Genomic DNA, 23905 nt, shown 5'->3' with positions numbered 1-23905 from the left:
GGGAGTCACTTCGTCAGCCGTGAAGATGTCGGTCCCAAGCGCACTCATGAAGCAACCGCCCATTCAGTCGACGGCTGGGGCCGTCCCGGTTCGCAATGAAAAAGGTAACTGTGCTGAGCCCTTTCCACTTCGATCTTAGCACCGCTTTCCCTGGCAAACCCCAGACCCTCCCCGGGTAGACCACGCAGCCCCGCCGAGCCTTCAGACCCTCCCCCCTATTTCCTAGACCTTCACTGTCAAACTTTCACCCGGTAGCGTTGCCTAGGGAGGAAAACCCCATTGTAGCCTGTCTGCCCTCATAGCCTTAAGCATCTCTCTTCCCTGGACCTCCGTCAGTTCCTAAGATTAATATATTAAGGGAATGTTTCTGTTATAGGGCAGCCCCGATATTGAGGGCGTCGTGTGGGATACAGCTCGCTTTGTTATCCCCAGCACTGTTTATGCTACTTTTATAATTCATCACTAGTTATTTGCCTCCTAGACCATAAGCTTGTAACCTCTTGGAAGCAAGAACCGTTTTTTATAAAGCTTTTTATCCCGTTCAACCTTCGCTGTGACTGTATTTATTAAGTTGAATGCAGAGATGTGCAAGACAGTGCCCCTAATATTAAGAAGCTTGGAGTCTAATAGATATGAAACGTGCAAAAAGAGGCATATCTAAGCAGCGAACGGTTTTTCACACGTATCATATAGGTGTCATACGTGTCATATAGGTGATATAAAGCAAGCACTGTAGGAGGGCAGAGAAGAAATAATCTCTTCAGATTTCGGCAATCAAAGAAAGCTTAAGCTGAGGAAGATGGCATTTAGATCCTAGAGGATTGCAGATAGAAGGAGGAGCACCCTACCTGTTGGAAGAGTTGGACTAAACAGTTTTTCAGGAATAATTTTGGACAATATCAGTTGTTTTTGTTTTTTAAATATACTGTACCTTTTGTCATGCAATTCTCCCCTTTCCCAATTCATCATGACGTCTGAGAATTATACTTTGGATACATAGAGATTTAATTCACTCCTTTTAACTTCTGACTTCCACTGTATAATTAAACCACAGTTTATTTCCTAGTGAGGGTCAGTTGTTTTTCTCCTACACAAGCATTGTTTCCTGGTGATCTAGTGGCCAGGATTCTATTACACAGAGTACTGCCATTGTCATCCTTAAATGTCTCTCTAATTCATTTAATTAAGAAATTCTGTAGACTCTCAGAAGTTCATCATCTTAACTACCTGTTACAATCACTCTCCACTGCACACTGTAGGATCATTAGAGTTTTAATTTCCCCACATATCCACTTAATTATATCAGATATTTACATGTTTTGCCCAATTTAATGGTATGAAACTATCTCATTTTAATTTGCATTTCCTTGACTAGTAGTAAGAAAAGGCATTTTGTTCATGTTTTTATCAGCTCTTAAGGTTTCCTCGTGTATAAATTTAACCATTTTTTGGTGTGTTTTTATACATTTCAAAACTATAGTATCCAATTCTCCATTGTCTGTTTTTTTGACTTTTAACGTTAATTATGGAGTCTTCTATTACACATTTTAGTGGTATCAGATTTATCAGTTTTATCTTTTGTGGTTTGTGCTGTTTTATTAAAAAATCACTCTAGTGCAGATCACGGATATGTAAATTATAAAGATTTTCTATTACTTAAATATTTGTATATACTAAATAGGATTAAATATATAATTATGCAAAACAGATTCTAAGTTAAGGTTCTTAGACTTCATTAGGGATGTAAATGGTTAAAATATGCTTTTCAAGCTTGACTCTTCAATCTAGCTGGAATTTTCTGTGTGTACTGTGTGAATTAGAGATGAAATTTTACTATTTACCTTCTGATTAACCAATTGCCCTTAATACTTCTGTCCAGTTACCAGTGATTTTTTTCATAGGTCTGTCTGCTCTCTATTCTGGTCCATTGGTCTCTGTATACCTACTGAATAATGAGATAGTCTTTTAATTAATGAAAATTTAAATAAGAATCTAATATAACCCCCCCAATTTTATTTTTTTAATTAAATTCTTCTCCCAACAGTTATAGGTTCACAGCAAAATTGAAAAGAAGGTACAGATTCCCTTACATCTCCTAACCCCACACCATTATAGCCTCCCGATTATCCCATACCCTACCAGAGAGAGATATTTGTTATAAGTGATGATCCACATTTTGTCTTTTATTTTTCTCATTGCCCTAACTAGAGCCATAATAAAATGTTGACTAGAGGTATAATAGTGATAAAATAAGGATGCCCATTGTTTTTTTGTAGAGAATGCTTCTAGTGTTCTATCTTGAAATATGTTTGCTGTATGTTTTATAATGGTTTTGTGACTTTAAATATATAAACTTTTCTTTTTTCTCCCATTGATTTTCTAAGATTAAGTCATCCTTGTAGTCCTTAGCTGAAGACTATTAGATGATGACAGCTTAGAATTTGACATTACTTTTGCATCTGTGTTCTTAAGTGGACTATGCCTAAAGTTTTCCTTTGAACTGTACAGTTTGGTTATCAAGGTTGTACTCATTTTATAAAATTTGTTTTCCTATTTTTTCTATTCACTGAAGTGGTTGGTATTTGTAAAAGAGGTTTGATAACATATAAACTAAAAGGGGGTAGAAAGAGGCAAGATTAAGTTAGATGGTAATGTTACAAAGGCTGCTATGGAAAATCCTAGAGGAACTAAAAGAATGACTGAACAGCATCTTCATTTATGTTCCTATGTAAGTCACCTTACGGTGTTCTGGGCACTGTTTCAAATATTCACTTAAGGGTATAGTTGAGGTAATTAGCATGAATTTGTGATGGATAGTGGATGGTGTTTTGGGGCACTTTTTTTTATGTCTGCTCCCCTTCCTTCTATTTCATCTTACCCAAGCTAGACCTCATTATCTTTAGTGTTGATATTCACAGGAATGCTTTTCCATGACTTGACTTGACTTTTGTAAGAAAACATCATTTGATGAATAGATGGCTCTCCTCTGATTGGATTCTTTTGTTTTTTTTTTCAATTCATGATTCAGTAATGGATGTGGATTTTTTTAAATTATAAAAGGGCCTTCCCAAAGAAAAAGTCTTTTTAAATTTTTATTGAAGATTGGTTTAAAATATATAGATTTCAAGTGTACAACATCTGTATATGTACTCTACTATGATTGCTACCAAAAGTCTAGTTTTCATCTACCACCATAGTTCATCCCCTTTAACCCAATATACCCATCCCTTTTCCTCTCTTTTAAGCTAAGAGTTTGTTTTGTTTTGTTCATTTTTTTCCCATTTCTTTATCTTCCACATGTGAATAAAATCATATGGTATTTGTCTGACTTATTTCATTTAGCATAATTCCTTCTAGGTCAACCATGATGTCATAAATGACAACATTTCATCGTTTTTAGAGCTAAGTAGTATTCTTCTCTCTGTCTCTGTTTCTGTGTGTGCATAGTGTTATCCATGCATCCATTGATGGGCACTTAGGTTGTTTCCATATCTTGGCTATTGAAAAAATGCTTCGGTGATCATGGGCTGCACACATTTCTTCAAATTAGCGTTTTCATGCTGTTTGTACTCTTGTTTACCAGAAATACAGGCTCTACCTGTAAAGGCCAAGGATTGAAGGAAGGAGATGCTACTGAAACAATGTTACCTTTCTTACCTAGGTGAGATTTCCATGGAGAAAGTGAAGGTAAAACGTTATGTGTCGGGAAAGAGGCCAGACTATGCTCCGATGGAATCCTCAGATGAGGAGGATGAAGAATTTCAGTTCATTAAGAAAGCCAAAGAACAAGAAGCAGAACCTGAGGAACAGGAGGAGGATTCATCTAGCGACCCTCGACTGCGGCGTTTGCAGAACCGTATTAGTGAAGATGTGGAAGAGAGGTAAAGACTAAGCTGGTCCTGAACCCCATGTTATTAATAAGGACAATATACTGATAGTTATTTCCTAAACAGTACTTACTCTGTTTCTGCCATGGTTCCAAATTTTACTAATTCTTGTAATCCACACAATAACCTTATGAGGTAGAACTACTGCCCCCATTTTACAGATGAAGAAACTGAGGCACAAAAGGATTAGGAAAATGTTAGGACCAAAATTGCACAACCAGTAAGTGGCAGCCAGTAAACAGCAAATTGCAACTGGCTCATAGGCCTAATTAACTCATTAGAGGAATATTAAACACAGATTGTTGGTTGGCTTATTTAGCAGAATCTTTTTAGCACAAAGATATTTTATAAAATTTGAGAAGTCAATTTATTCTATTCATTTATTCTAAAGCCTAATGAGAAGAAGTGCACTAAATGTAGTAGGGAAAAGGCCTAATGAATGGACTCGTGTAGACTGGGAATCTAACAATGAGAGATTTTGTGTGTTGTGTTGAGGCATTACCTTAAAGAGTAAGCCAGAGGGCTCAAACTTGCACAGTTCATATTGTCTCAGAAATTTTTTCACATAACTCCTTGGCCCAAACAATTCTGTTTATTTTGTTAAGTAGCTAGATCTAAATCATTTTGTAAGTATTTATGTCCTGACAGCTTACCCATTTGAAAAATGTACATAAAAGGAAAATTTTTTTTATTTTATTCTTATCTACAAAAGTTACTTACTAGTAGGATTTGTGTGCCTCTTGGACACTGACAACTTTTCAAACCTTGGAATCTGATTGGTACTGTAGCTCTCCTTTCCATTTCCATACTGATTTTCATGAAGTACATGGTTTTTATCGCAGCCACCAAAAAGTGTTTCACAAAGATATGATGTCATTGCAAGGAAACAGTGTCATGCTATATTGAAACTGTAAACTACCCTGAGCTATTAAATATATCCCAGTGCACCTGAGTTTATTGCATTGACCCATGATGCCTTAGCATACATTAAAGGTTTTAGTTCCAACTTGACTATTTGCTGTGATAGCCTTAGTTTCTTTAATCTGCACTTCAGTTTCCCTATCTCATGACTTCAGTATTTAATAAAAGCAAACATAATATCAGGGTGCTCTATTACTAAGGGAGTGTGGTTGATGCTTCTTCAATTTCGTGACCTTGGGTGTTAACACTTGGAGATACTCTTTTGCAGATTGGCTCGACATCGGAAAATAGTGGAGCCTGAAGTGGTAGGAGAAAGTGATTCAGAAGTAGAAGGAGATGCTTGGCGCATGGAACGAGAAGACAGTAGTGAAGAAGAGGAGGAAGAAATTGATGATGAGGTATACTAAAGGAGAATGGGAAGTTCTTTCTGGGCACAAGAAAAAGTTGGGGCCTGTACTCCTTTGTTGAGGTCTCAAAGGCAGAAGATGGTCGCTTTTGGCAGAGCTCTGATCCAAATGTTCCCTGTTTGTTGGGGATAGAATTCAAAGTAGAATGGTCTAAATTGCATTTCCCCATATCAGAATTTGTGGCCCTTGATGCGGGGAAAAGTAAAAGTCCATCTTAGAGCAAGGTAACTTGGCTAATTAACTTGGATATGCAATTTGATAGGAAATAGAGCGGCGCCGTGGTATGATGCGTCAGCGAGCACAGGAAAGAAAAAATGAAGAAATGGAAGTCATGGAGGTAGAAGATGAGGGACATTCTGGGGAGGAGTCGGAATCAGAGTCTGAGTATGAAGAGTACACCGACAGTGAAGATGAGATGGAGCCTCGCCTTAAGCCCGTCTTCATTAGAAAGTAAGTATTCGGGGCCTCCCTGGTGGCACAAAGGGTTAAGTCTCGGCACTCTCAAGCTACCGCCAGCCACTGCAACATGAGTTCCATCCCTGGCCGTGGAGCTAACCCTCATGGTGCAGCAGATCTCTCCTGTCTCGCCCACTGCTCCCCACTCTGTCTCTGTTGAATCCTCTCACCCACCCTACCCTCTGCACCTCTGGCCTACACCCCAGCTCTTGTATGCATAAATAAATAAAATAAATCTTAAAAAAAAAAAAAAGATATGGGCCTCCCCTGGCGGCACAGCGGTTAAGCACTGGGCTGTGAAGCTGCCCGCAGCCTCTGCAGCGCCTGTTTGATCCCCGCCCACCGGCAAGGGTCCCACATGGTGTAACAGACCTCTCCTGCGGCGCCCGCTGCTCCCCTCAGCAGTGTACTTCGTCACTCTGCCTGCTCTACTCTCCACTCTGGCTCTGGTGAATTCTCTCACCTCCCCCGCTTCTGACTGTACCCAGTGTTGGTATAAATAAATAAATCTTTAAAAAAAAAGAATAAAAATAAGTATTCACAAGCCAGGCCTGAATTTATAAAGTTAGTATTTTCCAGGTCTGAAGATACAAGTTAGTATTTTCCAGGTCTGCCATTCTGAAACATAACATTAAGTCTTCTGCCCAGTGCCCTGACTTTGCAGAACATTTTTTGAGGAATATCCTGGTGTTAGCAGAGCCTGAATTTGTTTTCACATCCCCTTTTCCAGTTAAAGAGAACATGTCTGCCCAAGGTCTTAAATTATTTTAAGCATAAAATTAAGCTTGAAAAGCAATTTACAATCCAGATTTCTTGCTATCCAGACAGTTCTCAAAGATGAATGGAATTTCAATTTTCTGAAAATCTAAGAGACTCCCATTTTTGGCTCTTTGCAAACAATAAAGCCAAAGATTGTTTGGCTTGGTCTGATTTGGAGAAGACTAGATTATGGGAATGAAAAGCTCTACTCTAAGGGCTTTGGGCAATTAACATTGTCTCGCTGCTGCAGGAAGGACCGAGTAACAGTTCAAGAACGTGAGGCTGAAGCACTGAAACAGAAGGAGCTAGAGCAGGAGGCAAAACGTATGGCTGAGGAGAGACGCAAGTATACACTGAAGGTATTGGGGAGAGGCTGAAGACTGAGTGCAAGGATCACCTACTTAGGGTTGACTGATGAAAATACGGAAGTCAATGGTTGAATTATTCTCCTTATCCAGATTGTAGAAGAAGAGACCAAGAAAGAACTGGAGGAAAACAAACGGTCCCTGGCTGCATTAGATGCACTGAATACCGATGATGAAAATGACGAGGAGGAGTATGAGGCTTGGAAGGTTCGAGAGCTGAAAAGAATCAAGAGGGACAGAGAAGATCGAGAAGCGTGAGTAATAAGTTGGGCTTAGAGTTAGTACCACTAATGGTTAGTTTCCTAGTAGAGTAGCCCTGAGACTCAGCACTTTGAGTTCTATTTTAGTTTTCTTTAGGGTTCCTGCAACTGAATGAGTTTCCCAAAATTGGAATATTGGGAAATAAAGAATATATTGTGGCTTATAACAACAAAATACCTTATTGGTGTTTCTCCATGGTAAAGTGCCAACTAACATTTCCTTCAGTTTCCTGTTAAACACATAAAAGTTACTCACTGTTATCAGTTATCTATTGTAGCCTAACAACCCAAAATTAAATGACTTGAAACAATTGATTATTTCTCAGTTTTGGAGATCCACTAAACAGTTCTTCTTGAGGGTTTCACCTGGGCTGTCTTATGCAGTTGCATCTAGTAGTTGACTAAACTGTTCAAAATGGCTTCACTCACATATCTGGTCATTTTGCTATCAGCTAGGATGCCTCACAACTTTTGTAAGCGTAGAGTTGCTCCTTACATAATAGTCTCAGAACAGCATTCCCAGAGGGCAAAGTTGGAAGTTGTTGAGGTCTTTGAGGCTCACATTTTATTTCTGCAAAGAAGCATGCATAATGGAAGACATGCATTGTGACATTTAAATAATCTACCATACCACTATGTTTGAGCAAAATCATTTCTGATCTGTATCAACCAGTCCTTAAAATTACTACGAATAAGACAGCAGTCCTCAATTACAAAGTGAACATCAGGAGGAAACTCTGTCCTATTGTATGGTGAAGCATACAATGGGATGGGACTGTTATATGCAGGAAATTGTGTCTTTTTGAAACTGTAACAATACTAACAGTTTTGTCCTCTGGACAGGCTTGAGAAAGAGAAAGCTGAAATTGAGCGCATGCGAAATCTGACTGAGGAAGAAAGGCGAGCTGAGCTTCGGGCAAATGGCAAAGTCATTACAAACAAAGCTGTTAAGGGCAAATATAAGTTCTTACAGAAATATTATCATCGGGGTGCCTTCTTCATGGTAAGATGTGAAAATGGAATGGGAAATTTTGGGTAGTAGTAGTAACTCAGAAGCTTTGAATTCTTTTTTCCCCCAAAGAATAGACTGGTTCTGTGATGTTAATTTCACTTGCCAGTGTTCACTTGCCAGTATTATTTGCTATTCCCTCTGAAGAATATAAATCCAAAGGGAGAAAAGCATTGACAGTGGGACTTTAGAAATAACAGCAACTGCTCTCTGTTTTGGCCCCAATTCTCAGAAAGAGCAAATGTGATAGAGTTGAAGAACTGAAAGAGTGATCTATATAGTTATTAGCCTAATTATGTCCCCAAATCACTTCAATATCATTCATAGCCAAGTCAAAATTTTTGGTTCTATGAAAACGAAGTTTTCCAGGCACTCAAATATAGATGGCAGCAGTTTAATTCACTTCATTCTGAGCTTACAGAAAGTAATGAATCTTAACTAATCGAAAGACTAGTTAATTGTCTAACCATATATGTAATGCCATCATCTTGTTCTTTATAAAGAGCAAGGTCAAAATAGCAGTATGCTAACCTTGTGTAAAGTAATGATTTCTTCTAAATTACTTGGCTTAACACTAGTGATAATTCCTTACTATGGGGATAGCAGGAAAAGGAATAGGAGAATTGATTGCAGTTTATTCTACTAGCATGTGGTTAGATTATTTCCTGTTAAAGGAGCTTGTATCAAAAACTAGTTTTTTCAAATGCTGCTTATCAACTCCTAAATGTCCCCACTCAGCTAACTCCACTACAGGTACTAAAATTAAAAATAAAATTAAAAATCTCAGTGGAGGATTCCTTTTTCCTCTCCATATTGTTTCAGTCTGATGAACAGGAAAGGTTTGCTTATTAGTTTTCCAGTCCATGTAATTTTCTAGATTAGAGCCAGTGGCGATAAAGAATTACATCAAAGTCATCAAGTACAATGCTTAAGTATTTCAGCAGCTATAATAACTAGACTTCTTAGATAAGCAGTGATTGCTGGTTAAGATAAATACGGCAAGATTTATGTGAAACTCTTGGTTCACATATTTAGATATCAAATCTTCTCATGTGGACAAGGAGAGTGAAGTAGAAATGGCTTCCCAGATTCAGTGAAGGAGTCTTAGACTAGAACAAGGAGAAAATAAGCTTTTACAAGGACTGTTTAATTGTCCTGACTGTAAACTGGGCCTTTCTGTAGCTGAAGGGAAAAGAATATTTTTTAAAAATGTGTTTGGTTAAAGAACTCAGCTTTTCTGTGAAAACTCAGTTTTCCTTAACCAAGAAGTGCTGTTTTAGTTCTTTTAGCATATATTTCTAATCTGTATCATAACATTGTGGCTTTATAAATACATTGATTTGGAACTATTTCCTAGTTATTTTACTAATAACCTTTCAAGCATTTACTCTGTAAAAGTCATTACCATTTAGGACTGCTAGATGACATGTAATCCAGGCTTTCAAAAAGCTTACAATATGAAAATGAAACCAAGGCAAATATGTAACTTCAGAAGAGTAAAAGTACTGTGGAACACATGAAGAGGGAGATATAATTGGTAGACTATCGAAAAGAATGACATAAAGGAAGGTAACATTTAAGAAGTATAGGACTTTCTGATACTCAGTGGTAAAAGACATTGTGGGTAAAGGACCAGGAGTGGAGGCAGAAAGTATCATCTGTAAAGGGAAGTAGCAAGGAGAGGTAAATTAAGGTCTACAGTATTTGAGTTCTACTAGTCAGAGAAGTTAGGAAAGAGAACCACTGACAGTTTTAAGTTTTGTCTTATAAACTTCAATCCTGTGGCAGTGTGTAAGATTGAGGGGAAAAACTAACAACTCAAGTGTTTAGGATGTATAAGATACAACTAAATGACAATGCATGGATTTCAAGTTTTGAATCTAGGTGATTGATAAGTTAACCCTATTAAATCAGGCATCTCTGCTGCCTGCCTGTGACCATGCAGGTGCCTCTTTTTCCCCCTCTTTTTCCTAATAAACCTATCCTTTAAAAGTTAAAAAAAAAAAAAAGCCTATTAAATTAGGAAAAGACTGATTTGGAAAGGTGAAAATGAGGGGGGAGGGAAGCGTGAACAAAAAAAATTTCAGGACTGGAGATGCCTATGTGGAGTTGAAATCATATGAGTAAAAGAACATACTGCATGCAGAGAATATAACCAATTTTCAGAAAATGTCTCTTTAGGAAGGAGAAAAACAACACAAAAGAAAAAGGATTATCAACTAGATATAAGTTCTTAAAGATAAGGTCTCTATCCTCAGCTTTCTCTGTAACCCTTATAGTCTAGGTTAATAAATTTGTGGTTTGAATATATGGGAAATAAAGCCACAAGACTGATTTAAGATTCTTCTACAGGATGAGGATGAAGAAGTTTACAAAAGAGATTTCAGCGCGCCTACCCTGGAGGATCATTTTAATAAAACCATTCTTCCAAAAGTCATGCAGGTATGAGGACATTAATAACATGGGAAAGAAAAATGCAGTGTTTAAGGGCTGAGATGTGATTTATAGTCTGTGTAGTGCCAGCAAGGCACAGAGCAGGATCTTTATGATCCAGGCGGATGGGCGAACGGGAATACTGGAGCCCTTGGTGGCTTTTCAGGCTTTTATTGAACTTTTTGCACCATTTGTAGTGCAGCACCCAGATACACGGCAGGGGGCAGGCGGGGGGCAGGGGGGCCAGGAGGCTAGCAGGCCTCCCAGCCCTGGCAAGTCTTCACTCTTTCTGGGCTCCCGAGCATTCTCTCTCAGGCTCTATTCTCTGCTACCTCTGCTTCTGCTGCCGCTGCCGTTTCTTGTACTGCTACTCTCATTTTGTTGTTCTTGTTCTGCTGGCATCTTCGTGATGCTGCCCTTATAAGCTGTCTCAGCCCTGGTGTGCCCACCTATGCATGCCCACACCCTACTCCAAGTGCCTGTCATCAGGCATGACTGTAAGACCCACAGGGGCCTATCATTAATGCTAAGGGCTGGAGGGCAAAGAAGCCTGATAATTTTCACTCACCCTACATCTGTCATTTTCATAGGTCAAGAACTTTGGGCGTTCTGGTCGTACCAAATACACCCACCTTGTGGATCAAGACACCACTTCCTTTGACTCAGCATGGGGCCAGGAGAGTGCACAGAACACAAAGTTCTTTAAACAGAAGGCAGCTGGAGTACGAGATGTATTTGAACGGCCATCTGCCAAGAAGAGGAAAACTACTTAAAAGTTCAACTACTTATTATTTCAGCTGTGGGACACACGGGGAGACCTCAGCATCTGATCCTTGATTTGTTTTTACCGTTATTTACATGGCCCTGTATCCATCCTGTTGGACCTACTGCCATATTTGTGACACTGGGTACCCAGTCTTTGAATGTGCTTTGTGAGGTTTGGACTCATGCTGAGAAACCCACAGAAAAGCACTGTCCAGGTAGGATTAGAGGATCTCCACTTAAAACTATTTCCAAGAAATCTCAAGTTTGATCATTTCTCTGGCTTCCCAAATTAACTTGGGACTATTCAAGTTTCTTTTTCCAACCCCTTAGCTTGGGTGAGAAACATGGGCAATAAGTGGACAGTATATTATTGTTACCGTACTGGAATTCTAAACTCATTGAAACCTGTTTTACATTTTTGGTGGGAGTCAATTTTTCTAAGTAAACATACTTTTTGACCCATTTGTATGTCAAGAAATGAACACACCAAGAAGTTTTTAGCATGACACTGGAAGTCATGCTGACAAGCATCAACCTGTTAACTAAATAAAAGACAGCAGAAACTGTAAGATGGCAGGTATTTCACATTTTGATCATCTTGATCTCAAACAAACTTAGATGCTAGACAGGCTGTATTCTAAGTAGCAGCCAGATTTATTCCATGAGCAAATATGTCTGTCTAGTTGTCCTTACTTTCTAAACTCTAGTTGTATATGGGAAAATTGACCCACAAAAGGGACACTCTAAGTACCTACTAGTTTTTTTCCCAACTCACATATCAAAGAGCGTGCTCTCCGTGTTGCAGTGTAGTAGCATCATGCTATTGTTAAATTCAGTTATTTTCCATATACTATTTACTGTGTGACTACCAGGCACATGGTAAGAGCACCAGGAGTTCTAGGGGTTATAAGGAGTAACAGCCAATAGGAAAATTATTTCTATATAAAAATAAGGTCACCTTTTCACTTCCTTTAAATGCCCCATTGGGAAAATCATTCATAAACCCTTATGTATCCTAGAATAAAAATACCAACTCCAATAAGCCTTTAAGGTAATGAACACATAAAGGTGAACATAACTCATTGCTGTGTGTGCCAGAGGGGGGATACGATCTAAGAATTAGAGCCAAAATGAGGATAAACTCTTAATATAATTTTGAAAGTTGTCATGAGTATCCACTCAGAGGAAAGTACTAGACAAGTGTTTTATATTCATTTCATGAATTCTTTTTTAATAGAGGCATGTTTTATTTATTTGTTTGTTTTGTTTATACATGCACTGGGTACAGTCAGAAGCGCAGGAGGGTGAGAGAATTCACCAGAGCCAGAGCGGAGAGCAGAGCAGGCAGAAGGACCAAAGTACACTGCTGAGGGGAGCAGCGGGCGGCAGGAGAGGTCTGCGCGCCATGTGGGACCCTCCTCCGGTGGCTGGGGAGCAGCCAGGGATCAAACCGGGGCTGCAGAGGCTGCGGGCAGCTTCGCAACCCAGCGCTCAACCGCTGCACCACGGGGGAGGCCCTGAATTCTTTTTTTTTTAAAGATTTATTAATGCATACAAGAACTGATGTAGGCCAGTGGTGGTGGGGGGGAGGGTGAGAAGATTCACCAGAGATGGGAGCAGAACAGACAGATATACTGAAATACACTGCTAAGGGGCAAGACAGGAGAGGTCTGCTGTGTGCCATGTGGTTTAGCTCCCAAGCTGGGATGGAAGTCATGTTGCAGTGGCAGATGACAGCTTGATAGTGCCACCAGAGGCCCAGTTCATCAATTCTTACCACAACTTAATCAGGTATGTCATTTTACAGCTGAAAAGATAAACTCAGCAAAGGTTATGTGGCTAAATTTGGTCAACTTGTAAAGCTGTATTCTCTCTGGGATAGGAAATGAAAGGTATACATGTGGTTCAGAATTCAATATTAATTTCATAAATCAAGATCTTTCATAGGTTAATACTATACAAGACCTAACCTTTACAAGACCTAGCCTTTGGTATCTTCCATTGTTCTATGTTCCCACCTCTAATACCTAAATTCTGACTCAAAGTTGACTTATGAACGGGCTTGCTGACTTAAATTTATAGTGGCTCCTAGGCAGGCACTGGCCTTTCAGCAATTCATAAACTACCACAGTGACATGTTGCAGGGCATACTAACTGCCAAGACTCCAAATGTACCTGACTGTTATCTAGTCTGATGAATAAGCCTGGCCAAATACCTAGCACCTTCATGAGGTGCTCTTGTACACTGACCCTTCACTAAGGGTTTGAGGGGGAGGGTCACTTAAATTCAGTTATACTCCAAAGCGTAAATTTCCCACAAAATACAATACACAGTGCACTGATCCAAGATGATGAAACTTCACAAAAAAGTACAGCGCTTTATTGAAATAAGTTAATCCAGTGCGAACGTTTGAGCATAAATCAGTTGGTTAGGGCGATAAGAGCCTCTACCACATTGCCCATGTGTTCCCTCAGGCTCCGTTCTGCTGCCGCTCTTGAGATCTCCATCTCTGTCATCTGTAGGAAAAGAATCAAGGATGCTACTACCTAAGTCTTCTCCCAGGTAGTAATGTGTCACTAAAATATACTCTACTTATTTCAGGGAACAACCCAAATTAAGCAAAGTAACCCCCTCTGCCTCATACATTAGATGTTACTACTCACTATTAGCTCCAGATCTTCCTTCTTGATCGTGACTTTTGCCAGTTCCTTCTCCCTGCAAATATTTATTTACATTAGTCCTCATTCTCTACTTTCACCATAAACTCCAGAAAGAATTAGTCCCAGCTGTGCCTGAAAAATTAAAGGCTTTTAACAAGCATAGTTAAGTGAAAATACAAAATGATTCCCCACACTCCTGCACCTAACTTCCCATTCCTTCTCCTGAAGTCTAAGCATCAGGCAGGTGTTGTCAGAAGGCCTTTCCTTTCACCATTAAGAAAGTAAAATTAGATCTGCAGTCGTTGGTGATAAAACTGAACTGTACAAAGGCTTAACGATGTCTTATTTTGGCTGAGAGGAGGAGGACTAGTAGGGCCGGCTGAGGAACTTACCGCTCCTGTTTGGCTTTCTGCTCCCGGGACCGCCTATCTCCAATCACGGACATAGCCTATGTGAAAGAAAGATCTAGTTACTACTTTGCTACTCACAACTGCCAATAATCTAAAATGCCAATAGCAAGCGGGAAAGACGGGTATTCATGACGAGGAGCGTACCAGGAACCGCGGCCTAAGTTTAATTCAATTCTGTGCACCTGAGGTCTACTTTAAAACTAATCTCCACCCAACTCCTTTTTGCAAGCAGTGGGCTCCAGTGACAGCTGCTTCCCCTCGGGCTTTCTCCCGCCACCTGGGTCGGGACCCCATCGGGGAGTGGGGATTCCAGCCACTGCCTCAGAGCCTCTGCCTTTTCTCAGCCCTCCTAGACATGCTCCCCGCCAACCTCACCGTCTCCAGATTGGAACTCTGGATCTCCTTCTCTTCTGCATAGTCGGTGACTCGCTCCAGGTCCGCCGCACCGCTGTCATGCTTCCGTGGCTTCTCGGGAGGCCGCTCCGGGCCGCTGGTCTCGGTTTCCAACTCCAGCTCCACGTCCCCCTCGGTCGCCATATCGATCCAACGCGCCCCAGCACAGGCCCCACCCCACTCGCCACGACTTCCGGCAACGGCTACGCAACTTCCGCCCGGAGAGGAGGAGGCGGGACTGACCGCGGGCCACACCTTCATTATGCTCTGATTCTGGAAACTTCAGCGCAGGAAACGGCTGCCTCTCACACTTCCTTTCAGGCATGTGCATTGTTGTTCTGTGCAAGGACCCCCCTTAGATGCGACCCTCACCCCCAGGCCTTCGCAGTCAGCTTCCTTCCCTCCACTTACACATACCGACCCCTCCCCCACGAGGACTTCTGTTCGACCTGGATGGAGTCTAATCCTAAACCAATTAAGAGTGTTAATCCCCAGGAGGCCAGATGATGAAACAGCTTTCTAATCTGGAGAGCACGCTTGAGTGGCTAGGTGGCTCTGTGGGAAGAGTAGTTTCGCAGGGACATTTGCATTTACCACTTCCTTATGTCTGGTGTACTTTCCCCATTCTGCTAACACTGGGTGACCAGCCCCAGCAGAGCAGCTGCCTAATGGGCTGACAGAAGAAACCTGCTACTTTCTCATCTACCTTCCATCTGGTGAACTTGGGCCCAATCCCTGTGACAAGGATGGTGGGTGCAAAGGTCGTTACAGGCCCCAGCATCTCCCTCCCTTTGGCACAGCAACGCAACAAAGTCAGAAGTATCACCTTCTATCAGGTGAGAGGGGTATCCCGGCAAGGCCTAACAGCTCCATAGGGCAACAGCTGTCTGAAAACTAAGAAGGGAATGGTGGCCAAAACTGGGAAGGAAAACCCCTCAGAGCCAATAAAGGTGATAGGCCTTTCTTCTCTCCTCCCACGGGTTTCTGCTGCTTAAACTTCTTACATGTCCCCAGTCCCAGTATTAGGTTTAGGGGAAGGTTAGGGGCCAGGTGTAAAGGAGGCTCTCAGGAAGTTCTGTTGAAGCCTGCAGGTAACCTCTTATGATGAAAACTCTACTTTGTTTTAGTGGAAGGCAAGTCAAAATAGCTTCGGACCAGACATTCTGAGAATTTGAGTAAAAGAAGAAAGGGAAGGGGAAATTTTGGAATTCAACCTCATGGGTTCACCTCACCCATACGTTTACGTAAGCCTTTCCTCAGCAAATCACCTTGTTGTCCTGCATCTGCTCTACCCTCAGGTGTCCTGCTGCTGCCATTCTAGGTGGCCGCGTCTCACTGAGTCCACTTGTAGCCGCCTGTTCTACATCCTCCTCCACGTGGGGGCCTCAGCAGTGTGTTGCCTCCTGCTATCAAGGACCATAGTGGAAAGGGTCTGGGGCAAGACACACGGGGTAAGTGGGAAGCAGCCAGCTTGCAATGTGGTAAAGATCAAAGGAGAAACCCTGAGATAGAAGAGATTCACATTGGGGCCAGGGGCGTAAGAGCGGACAAACCCATGAAGTAGGTACCTCTGTAAGCATGACGAGTTGCCCTACCATTTCTCACACTCCCCTCCAGATCCAGATGCCCTCAGGACTGTGTGCCCTTCTGTTTGGTGACTCCCATTGCCCTGTGCTCAGTGGCTCTGGGGCTGTTTACCGAATATGTGCAGGAACTGCAACTTTCCACCTGCTGCAAGCTGTGATGCTGGTCCACCTCCACTCTCCCACCAGCCTGCGGGCACAGCTGCACAATAGGTTTGTGTGTACTCTAGGTGGGGAGAGGACAGGAGAGGGAAATAGGCATAAGCTGAGTAAACAAAATTGAGATAAATGGCACTATAAAAAGAGAACCGGTTTAAGTCCCTACTTTCACTGTAGTTGTGTGACTGTGAGCCACATACTTATCCTTACTGAGCTTCTGTTTCTAAAATGGAGAGAACATGGCGTTATTACATGCGAACCCTTAATAAAGTGTTAAAACATTGTCCAGGTGTTTGTTAGGTGTCAGAGTTAGACTGGGGATAGATAGCGGTCTTTCCCTTTGTCCTCCCTTCCCTATAGTTTTGCTTTCTTCTTTGTTGTCCTCTATAGGCACTGTTCATTGTCCTTTGCTTTTCTCCAGAATCTGGTTTTCTCTTTCCCTCCTAACCAGCTTTTGGATCCCCAAGCTGCTGTTCCTGCTAGGTCTCTGTGCTGTTGCCTTCTGCATCCCCGATGAGACTCTCTTCCCAGGTACCTCCCAAATCTCACTCTCATCAGGAGTAAACTAAAAGACTTTAAGATAAAAAGGTACAAAGAGGACCAGAAGGAGAGATGTGACTGCCTACATTTTCCCACTCGTGCCCCACTTGCAGCTTGGCATTACATCGGCGTCTGTGGAGGATTCACATTCATCCTGCTGCAGTTGGTGCTTATCACAGCCTTTGCCCATTCCTGGAACAAAAACTGGTAAGCTGCAAATAACCCTGAAGGCTCCTTCTGGGACAGTTGTCTGATATTACTAGACCCAGTGGGACTGGGTAAAGGACATGACAGTTCAGTGGTCTCATCACTTCCCACTGAGCAGTATCAAAATGCTCAGAAATATGACTGTGAGCCAGACTGGATGGCTAGTCACACCAGTCTTGAAAGGGGAATAGTTGGTAATGGGTAGAGTTGAGGCCCCAAGCCATAGCCTGCCTCCTCCTCGTCCCTCCCCCCTCCAGGCAGACAGGTGCAGCCCATGACTGGCGCTGGTTCCTAGCTGTGCTGTTGGCCACCCTTGGATTCTACGGCATGGCAGTTATGGCAGCTCTGCTCCTGTTCCAACATTACACACACCCAGCTGGCTGCCTGCTCAACAAGATGCTGCTTAGTCTGCACCTTTGCTTCTGTGGCCTCATTTCCTTTCTCTCCATTGCTCCCTGCATCCGCCTCAGTGGGTACATGCCTTGCCACATTTCAGACTTGGGAGCCTTGTAGTATAGCAAATTGCCTTAGCCTCCCCATTCGAAATCCTCTGCCTTCCCCAAGGGGTGGGAAATCCAAAGTGCGGGTAAGAGGAAATGATTATCCTGTAGATTAAAGCAGTGATCCCCATTCTCCCCAGAGCAGCCCCACTCTGGCCTTCTACAAGCCTCTATCATCAGCTGCTATATCATGTATCTGACCTTCTCTGCACTGTCCAGCCGTCCTCCAGAGAGTGGTAAGAATAGGACTTGGACTTCTCGTGCTAAAACCTTTTTACGCTTCTGTGAAATACCTAGCTCTCTGTTCTTATGTCCCTTCTCTTCTGTTGCCCCTTCTCAGTAACCCTTCAAGGACAGAATCATACCATGTGCCTGCCTGGCCCAAGTAAAAAGGAACCCCAAACACCAGATACTTCTTTGGCAATGCTGAGTGCTGGCATCACATATGCTTGTGTGCTCTTTGCTTGGTGCGTAAAGGTGTCAAGTAAGAGGTGTGAGAACAGGGAAGATGCCCATGGCATGGAGAGATGATCAGAAGAATGTCTGGGACCATGGTTTATCTAAACTATAGAGCAAGACTAGAGTAAGGAAAGCTCCCCACAGAAACAATTTCTAAGAATAGCACTTGTCAGATGATCTGTATGAGATGAAGGGGGCAGGGTGAATGACTAGAGATTGAAAATAACTTGCAAATACTTTCCAGCCCTCACGTGAAAAGATTTTTAAATCTTTGGGGGGAAAGGGATCTGGAGGTACAGTACCATCCTGTGATTTATCAGTATGGACCAACTAGCAGTAAATGTCCTTGGGCAATACCTCCTGCTATTTCACTGGACCACACTGAGAACTGTCTCTTCTTTCTCAGCAATGAGGCTTCTTACCTGGCTGAGGTATTTGGACCCTTGTGGATAATCAAGGTTTACAGCTATGAGTTCCAGGTGAGAATGGACAGCTCATATCCCGATACCCCTCCCCCCCACACACAGACATACACACATATACATCCTACCAACCTCTACCCAGAATGTTCAGATTCTAACTGTTACCTTTTATTGAGTACCCACAATGTGCTAGGCACTGTGCTACTTTACATACATAATCTCATTTAATGTAATCCTCACAACAACCCTGTGAGGTAGGTATTTGCTCCATTTTACAAATGGAGAAACTGAGGCACAGAAGATTAAACATCTTACCAAAGTTCCCATAACCAGTTATATGCTGAAGCTAGAATTTGAACCCAGGTGTGCCTCCACTGTTTACATCGGATTAATCTTTTCAAAGACGACGACTTTCCTGTATTAATACCCTCACATTTTAAAAGTCATTCCAAAACACACTGCTTTTTGTTTTACAGAAACCCTTACTCTTTTTCTGCTGCCCCCAAACAGCTGAGCCAGAAGGTGAGTGTCATGTGAGAATTCATAAGAAAGGATAGATTTGTGTAGAGTGTCAAAGAGCGTTCAAGTACCTTCACAAAAGCTGGGGAAAGGAAGAAGTTTAAGCAGCAGAGCTCAAAGCAGCTCTTCCCTTACTCCAGAACAAAGGGCTGGGGTTGCCAGGCCAAATGACCAAGAGACTTCTCCAGCTCCTCCAGTGCAAGCTCAGCATCTGTCCTACAGCTATTCTGCCTTCCACTTCGTCTTCTTCCTTGCATCACTCTACGTCATGGTTACCCTTACCAACTGGTTCAGGTAGGATGGAGGTGAACATAGGACACACTCCTGAAAACCTAGCCCTTTTAGGGGAAGAGCAATTCAAAGCCATTCCTAAGGGTTCTCAGGAGCCACACATGGATCTGCCATAATCTTTGGTGGGGAGGTAGGACAGAACCTAAAAGCCAAGGTCCTGAATATTCTCTAACCAGAGACTTTGGTTTCACAGCTATCAGGGGGCAGAACTGGAAAAGACCTTCACCATGGGTAACTGGACTACCTTCTGGGTCAAGGTTGCCTCATGCTGGGCCTGTGTACTCCTCTATCTGGGATTGCTACTGACACCACTCTGTTGGTCACCCACCGAGGTCCCCGGGCCTATCTTTAGGCGACATCGAATCGGTATTGCCAGATAACAGATATCCACACCAGGTTCTGTTAGCAACTAGCGCTCCCCTGAGGTTATCCCCCTATGTTACACCCCTATGTTACCTCAAGGACAATGGGTGTTATCCCCCTTTTGGCTGAAGTCATTACTATGTCTGAAATGGAAGAAGTGGCCATACATAATCTAATATCCTGGGCAGACTTTCTGAATCCCTTGAGCTACCATTAAGTTTTCATCCCAGCGCAAGAGCCTTACCCCCAAGTCAGCAGCTCAGGAACCACTGCTGATCCCAGCAGACAATGTGGCACCAGCACTTTCCTGGCTTGTGTGGTGGACGTGGGAACAGGGAAAGACCAACAGGGACTGAAAACTTAGTTGGCTCTGCCCTTAGCGGTTAAAGGAAAATAAGCAGTTCAGCTCTGGGCACAGGGATATAAGCCGCCCGGAACCAGGACACGGGAAGAAAGGAGCAGAGCGCCTACCCTAGGTTTCAATCCTTATCTTGAGGCCAAATGAAATGGGAAGACAAAAACCACCCTCATTCCATGAGGAATGACAGAAGAGAATGTAAACGCTTGAGAATAGCTAGACATGGGAAGTCCGTGAGCAGCAGGATTTTGGGCCAACTTTCAAGCAGGCGAACAAACTGAGGAAGAACAAAGAAGAGGGGCTTAGAGTAGGTTTTGGAGCCCTCCCTCTTAGGCCTTAAAGGTCTGGGTGGCAGACAAAAATCACAAAAAAGAATTCCCTATCCTTAGGGGATCCCTCTACAACATATCCAGAGTTGCTATTTGTCCTAGTATAATAAAGGATTTTTCTGTGATATTCTGTTTAGTCTACATACCCACAACCTTTTAGAATAGCTAAAGATCTCTCACCTTTTGGTGGGAAAGGGCAGCCATTCCTCCACCCCACCCCCCCAAGTCCCCAGTCAAACCAGGCGCTCAAGGAATTACAAAGCTACTTTTAATACTTCGGGGTGAGCCCCACAGGAATAAAAAACACTGGGAAGGGGTAGCCCCCCCCTCACCCCCAGGAGTTGCCCAGGGGGGGAGAGGCTACCTGAGGGGAAGGAAGCACAAAAGGGACCCACTGCAGACTCGGGGCAAAGGGAATGCCATCGGTGGTGGGGCCTGTGAGCACTACAGGAGGAAAGGCGAGCGTGGTGGGACTGGCTCCAGGCACACAGGCGAAGGGCAAGAGGGTTGGACACGAAGCCACAAAGCTACTTGGGTTCCTCCTTCTTCTCGTTTGCCTTTTTCTGCTTCTGCTGCATGATCTCCGAGTCCCTGGGGGTAGAGATGATGGGGCACTGGGAGGTACCAGAGGGCAAAAAGGACAAGATGCAGGGGGATGAAGGGCACAAGGGATAAGATGGAAGTGGATGGGACAAAGTTCAGCGTGTGGTTGCTGTATTCCCACCCTAGGAGAACAAGAGGAAGAGAGCTGAGACTCAAAAGGCAATCAGTCTCTATCCGGCCGTTGCCCAAGGGGTCAGAAGTCTGGTCACACTGGCCCAAGGCTCTCTATTCTGTGCTGAGTACCACACCCAGCCACGCCAGTGAGAAGGCTGGGAGAAGGGAGGAAAAACAACAGCAAGGAGGGCCAAAAGTTCCGGGCTGTCATAACCACTACTGCACTTGAAATGTGAAGCTCCCTGCCCTTGCCCTTAAGGTCAGGCCCAGGGCGCCCAAAAACCGGACCGTGGGCAGGCACCCTCCCCAGTCCCTTCCTGTAAGATTGAGCTCAATCTGGAGGGCGGGGAGGAAATAAAACCCTAGAGGAAGCAAAGCCCTCTGCCCCTCACAACTAGTCCAGATGCAAGTCCTGAGGTAGCGCTTTCCTGGTACAAACCTAGGTCTAACCCAGGTCTCGTCCCTCCCCTCCCAGCCCACCCCTCCCTGGGGCTACCTCTGCTTGCGGGCGGCAGCAGATAGCCCGTCATCTCGGCGCTTTCCCTTAACGGAGTCGCTCTGCTTTTTCATATTCTTCTGGCGGGCGAGCTCGCGTTGGTTACCGCCTAAAGAAAGACGGTTTAAGGTGAGACGCGGGGCCTCCGGCCACACGTCCGCGGCCCTCCTCCCTCGCCGAAGGCCAGCAGGGTCCCACACTTCATTCCCGGGGCCCCGACACCGGCCCCTGTGGAGCCCAGGCTGCGGTCCGCGACGGGGAGGGGGGCGGGAGCCGCCACGGGACAGGTCAAACTGGGGGATGGCGAGAGAACGGCCCCGAGGAACCTTCTGGAGGCTTGTTTCGCGCGTGGGGATGGCGTGGGGGCCCAGACAAGAAGTGGTGGTGTCCGTGGAGGATCTGGGTCTCTGTGGGGGATGGGCTGGGATTCGGGACAGGGGTTTCTGGGCCCCCCACGGCGCGCTCGCCCCGCGCCGGGGAGGGCCCCCGCCGGGCCCGGGGAGGGAGGGTCCCCCGAAGTGGCGGCGGGTGAGGAGCCGATTTCCGGCTCCGAGAGTGAGGGTCGCTGAAGAGCGCTCCCAGAGAAAGGCCTCGCCGGGGAAGCGCGAGAAAGTCAGCGCCGGCATCGGCGGCCGAGTTTAGCGTGGCCACAGAGAAAAGGGCAAGAGGAGGGGGTCTCGGTGCTCACGGGTCATGGCGACGGCAGCGGCTCCGGCCTGCCTCCGTTGCGTCCCCTCGTTCAGGCCGACGTTGAAGGCCCCGCCCCTTTCTTGCAGCGTAACGAGGCCGTCCTGGACGCCCCGCCCCTGCGCGCCCGGGAGCCGGCTCCCATTGGGCAGGGAGAAACACGTGGGGCCGCGGGCGGCGCTCGAACCCGAGCGGAGGAGGGGCGGGGCTCGCCGGTTTAGCGCGCTGCGTGGGGCGGGGCTTCCCGAGAGAGGCTTGGGTCGCCCCGGGAGAAAGTAGGCCGGGTCACGTGGGCAGGGTGGGGGTGGAGGGGTGCGGCTGGCGATGTGGCGCTCGGGCGGGCCGGGTCACGTGACCCGACTGAATGACGTGCGGCCGCTGTTCAGGACGTTTACAAACTCGCCGAAAGGAAGCGCTGGGGGATAGAGGGCGCGGGTGCGCTGGGGCTGTGATGGTTCAGGGCTCTAGTAGTATCAGGACTCTGGGACTGAACTTGGCCCTGGTTATTTAGGACCCCCCCCCCGCCCCGCAACACACACACAGCCGAACCACCTATTTGACAGTTGACCTGTTTACATCTCTTAAAATCATGGAATTTCAGAAACTCCCCACCAACCATAAACCCGACCAGTATAGAAATTTGCAGCCACATCCGATACGTCCTAAAACTTTGCCCTACTCATTTCCGCACGGGAACTTTCAGTGTCAAGGCACTGTAGTTTGCAAGTATTGGTGGACCCCAAAATCACAGACTACAGAGTTGGATCACACTGTGAGATTCGGAAATGTACATACCCTGCTCATTTCTCCCTCTGGTGGTTCCCTCCACACCCACATCCCCACTCCCACCACCACCCCCTACACACACACACTCTCTCTCTCTCTCTCTTTCTCTCTCTCTCATCAGCCACACCTGGTTATTTGTAAGACATAATTGAATCAGGCCGAAAGCCAACGTTTCGATTAAGTTTATATTTATTCCCTTCTGTCTACAAGACTCCTCACCAGTCCTGAGGAATTCGTTAGGAAAAAGGGAAATGCATAGGAAATATCATAAAAGAAAGGTTTGGTTGTAAATTTTAACCTCTGGTTCTCTCCATCTTAGTTCCACAGCAGAACCAAATTAAGGCTGAGCTGCAAACTGGCTTCCCCCTCAACATAGAGCAGATAAAAAGGCAACAGAACCTCAGTCAGTACCACCATTTCGAATTTTGCCATACCTAAGTATCACCTGAACTGTTTATTCCTTAAAGTTTTTGGTTCATTCTTAAAGGCTATAACTCAAACTTCATTGTTCCTTTGGTAAATTTAACATCAGTGTCACTTGCCCACAAACAGAAAACAACTATAAAAATAATTACAATTGAAGTGAAATATATTATTAAATCCTACCAAAAATATATTGTCAGAGGTGCTGAACCTGGGGCTTGCACTCTTAAAAAAGAGAAGTAGCAGGTCTCCCTGGTGAGCACAGCGCTGTGAAGCTGTCTGCAGCCTCTGCAGATCAGGTTCAATTCCCGGCCTCGCCAGGGAGATACCCACATGGGGC

General features: G+C 44.3%; 4 protein-coding genes across 4 annotated transcripts; 2 read left to right on the top strand and 2 right to left on the bottom strand.

Moving 5' to 3' along the window:
- Positions 1-25: 25 nt before the first annotated feature.
- On the top strand, positions 26-11270 carry MFAP1 (microfibril associated protein 1; the record flags this gene model as incomplete). Its single annotated transcript, XM_084240530.1, has 9 exons — positions 26-104; positions 3662-3881; positions 5077-5206; positions 5478-5665; positions 6681-6789; positions 6889-7049; positions 7899-8058; positions 10417-10506; positions 11088-11270. 9 exons carry the CDS (start codon positions 26-28, stop codon positions 11268-11270), a joined length of 1320 nt encoding a protein of 439 aa, XP_084096656.1.
- A 2373-nt stretch (positions 11271-13643) lies between these two features.
- On the bottom strand, positions 13644-14987 carry HYPK (huntingtin interacting protein K; the record flags this gene model as incomplete). The annotated part of the gene is made up of 4 exons (XM_084239889.1): positions 13644-13779; positions 13927-13978; positions 14316-14371; positions 14709-14987. The coding sequence occupies 4 exons, from the start codon at positions 14985-14987 to the stop codon at positions 13684-13686; spliced, it is 483 nt and encodes a 160-aa protein (XP_084096015.1). The 3' UTR covers positions 13644-13683.
- Positions 14988-15472: 485 nt separating this feature from the next.
- Positions 15473-19786, top strand: SERINC4 (serine incorporator 4; the record flags this gene model as incomplete). The annotated part of the gene is made up of 12 exons (XM_084240143.1): positions 15473-15562; positions 16025-16177; positions 16344-16522; positions 16920-16999; positions 17122-17215; positions 17473-17684; positions 17856-17951; positions 18056-18182; positions 18581-18653; positions 19073-19118; positions 19256-19409; positions 19600-19786. The coding sequence occupies 12 exons, from the start codon at positions 15473-15475 to the stop codon at positions 19784-19786; spliced, it is 1491 nt and encodes a 496-aa protein (XP_084096269.1).
- A 1065-nt stretch (positions 19787-20851) lies between these two features.
- Positions 20852-22412, bottom strand: SERF2 (small EDRK-rich factor 2). Its single transcript, XM_084239730.1, has 3 exons — positions 22358-22412; positions 21670-21778; positions 20852-21047 (listed from the first exon to the last, which is right to left on the bottom strand). Exons 1-3 carry the CDS (start codon positions 22362-22364, stop codon positions 20984-20986), a joined length of 180 nt encoding a protein of 59 aa, XP_084095856.1. The 5' UTR covers positions 22365-22412; the 3' UTR covers positions 20852-20983.
- Between the last annotated feature and the right edge of the window lie 1493 nt (positions 22413-23905).

This window comes from Talpa europaea (assembly GCF_964194135.1).
Source record: "Talpa europaea genome assembly, chromosome: 8".
Lineage (NCBI taxonomy): Eukaryota > Metazoa > Chordata > Mammalia > Eulipotyphla > Talpidae > Talpa > Talpa europaea.
The sequence above is the reverse complement of the archived record's forward strand: the minus strand, read 5'-3'. Positions and strand labels throughout refer to the sequence as shown.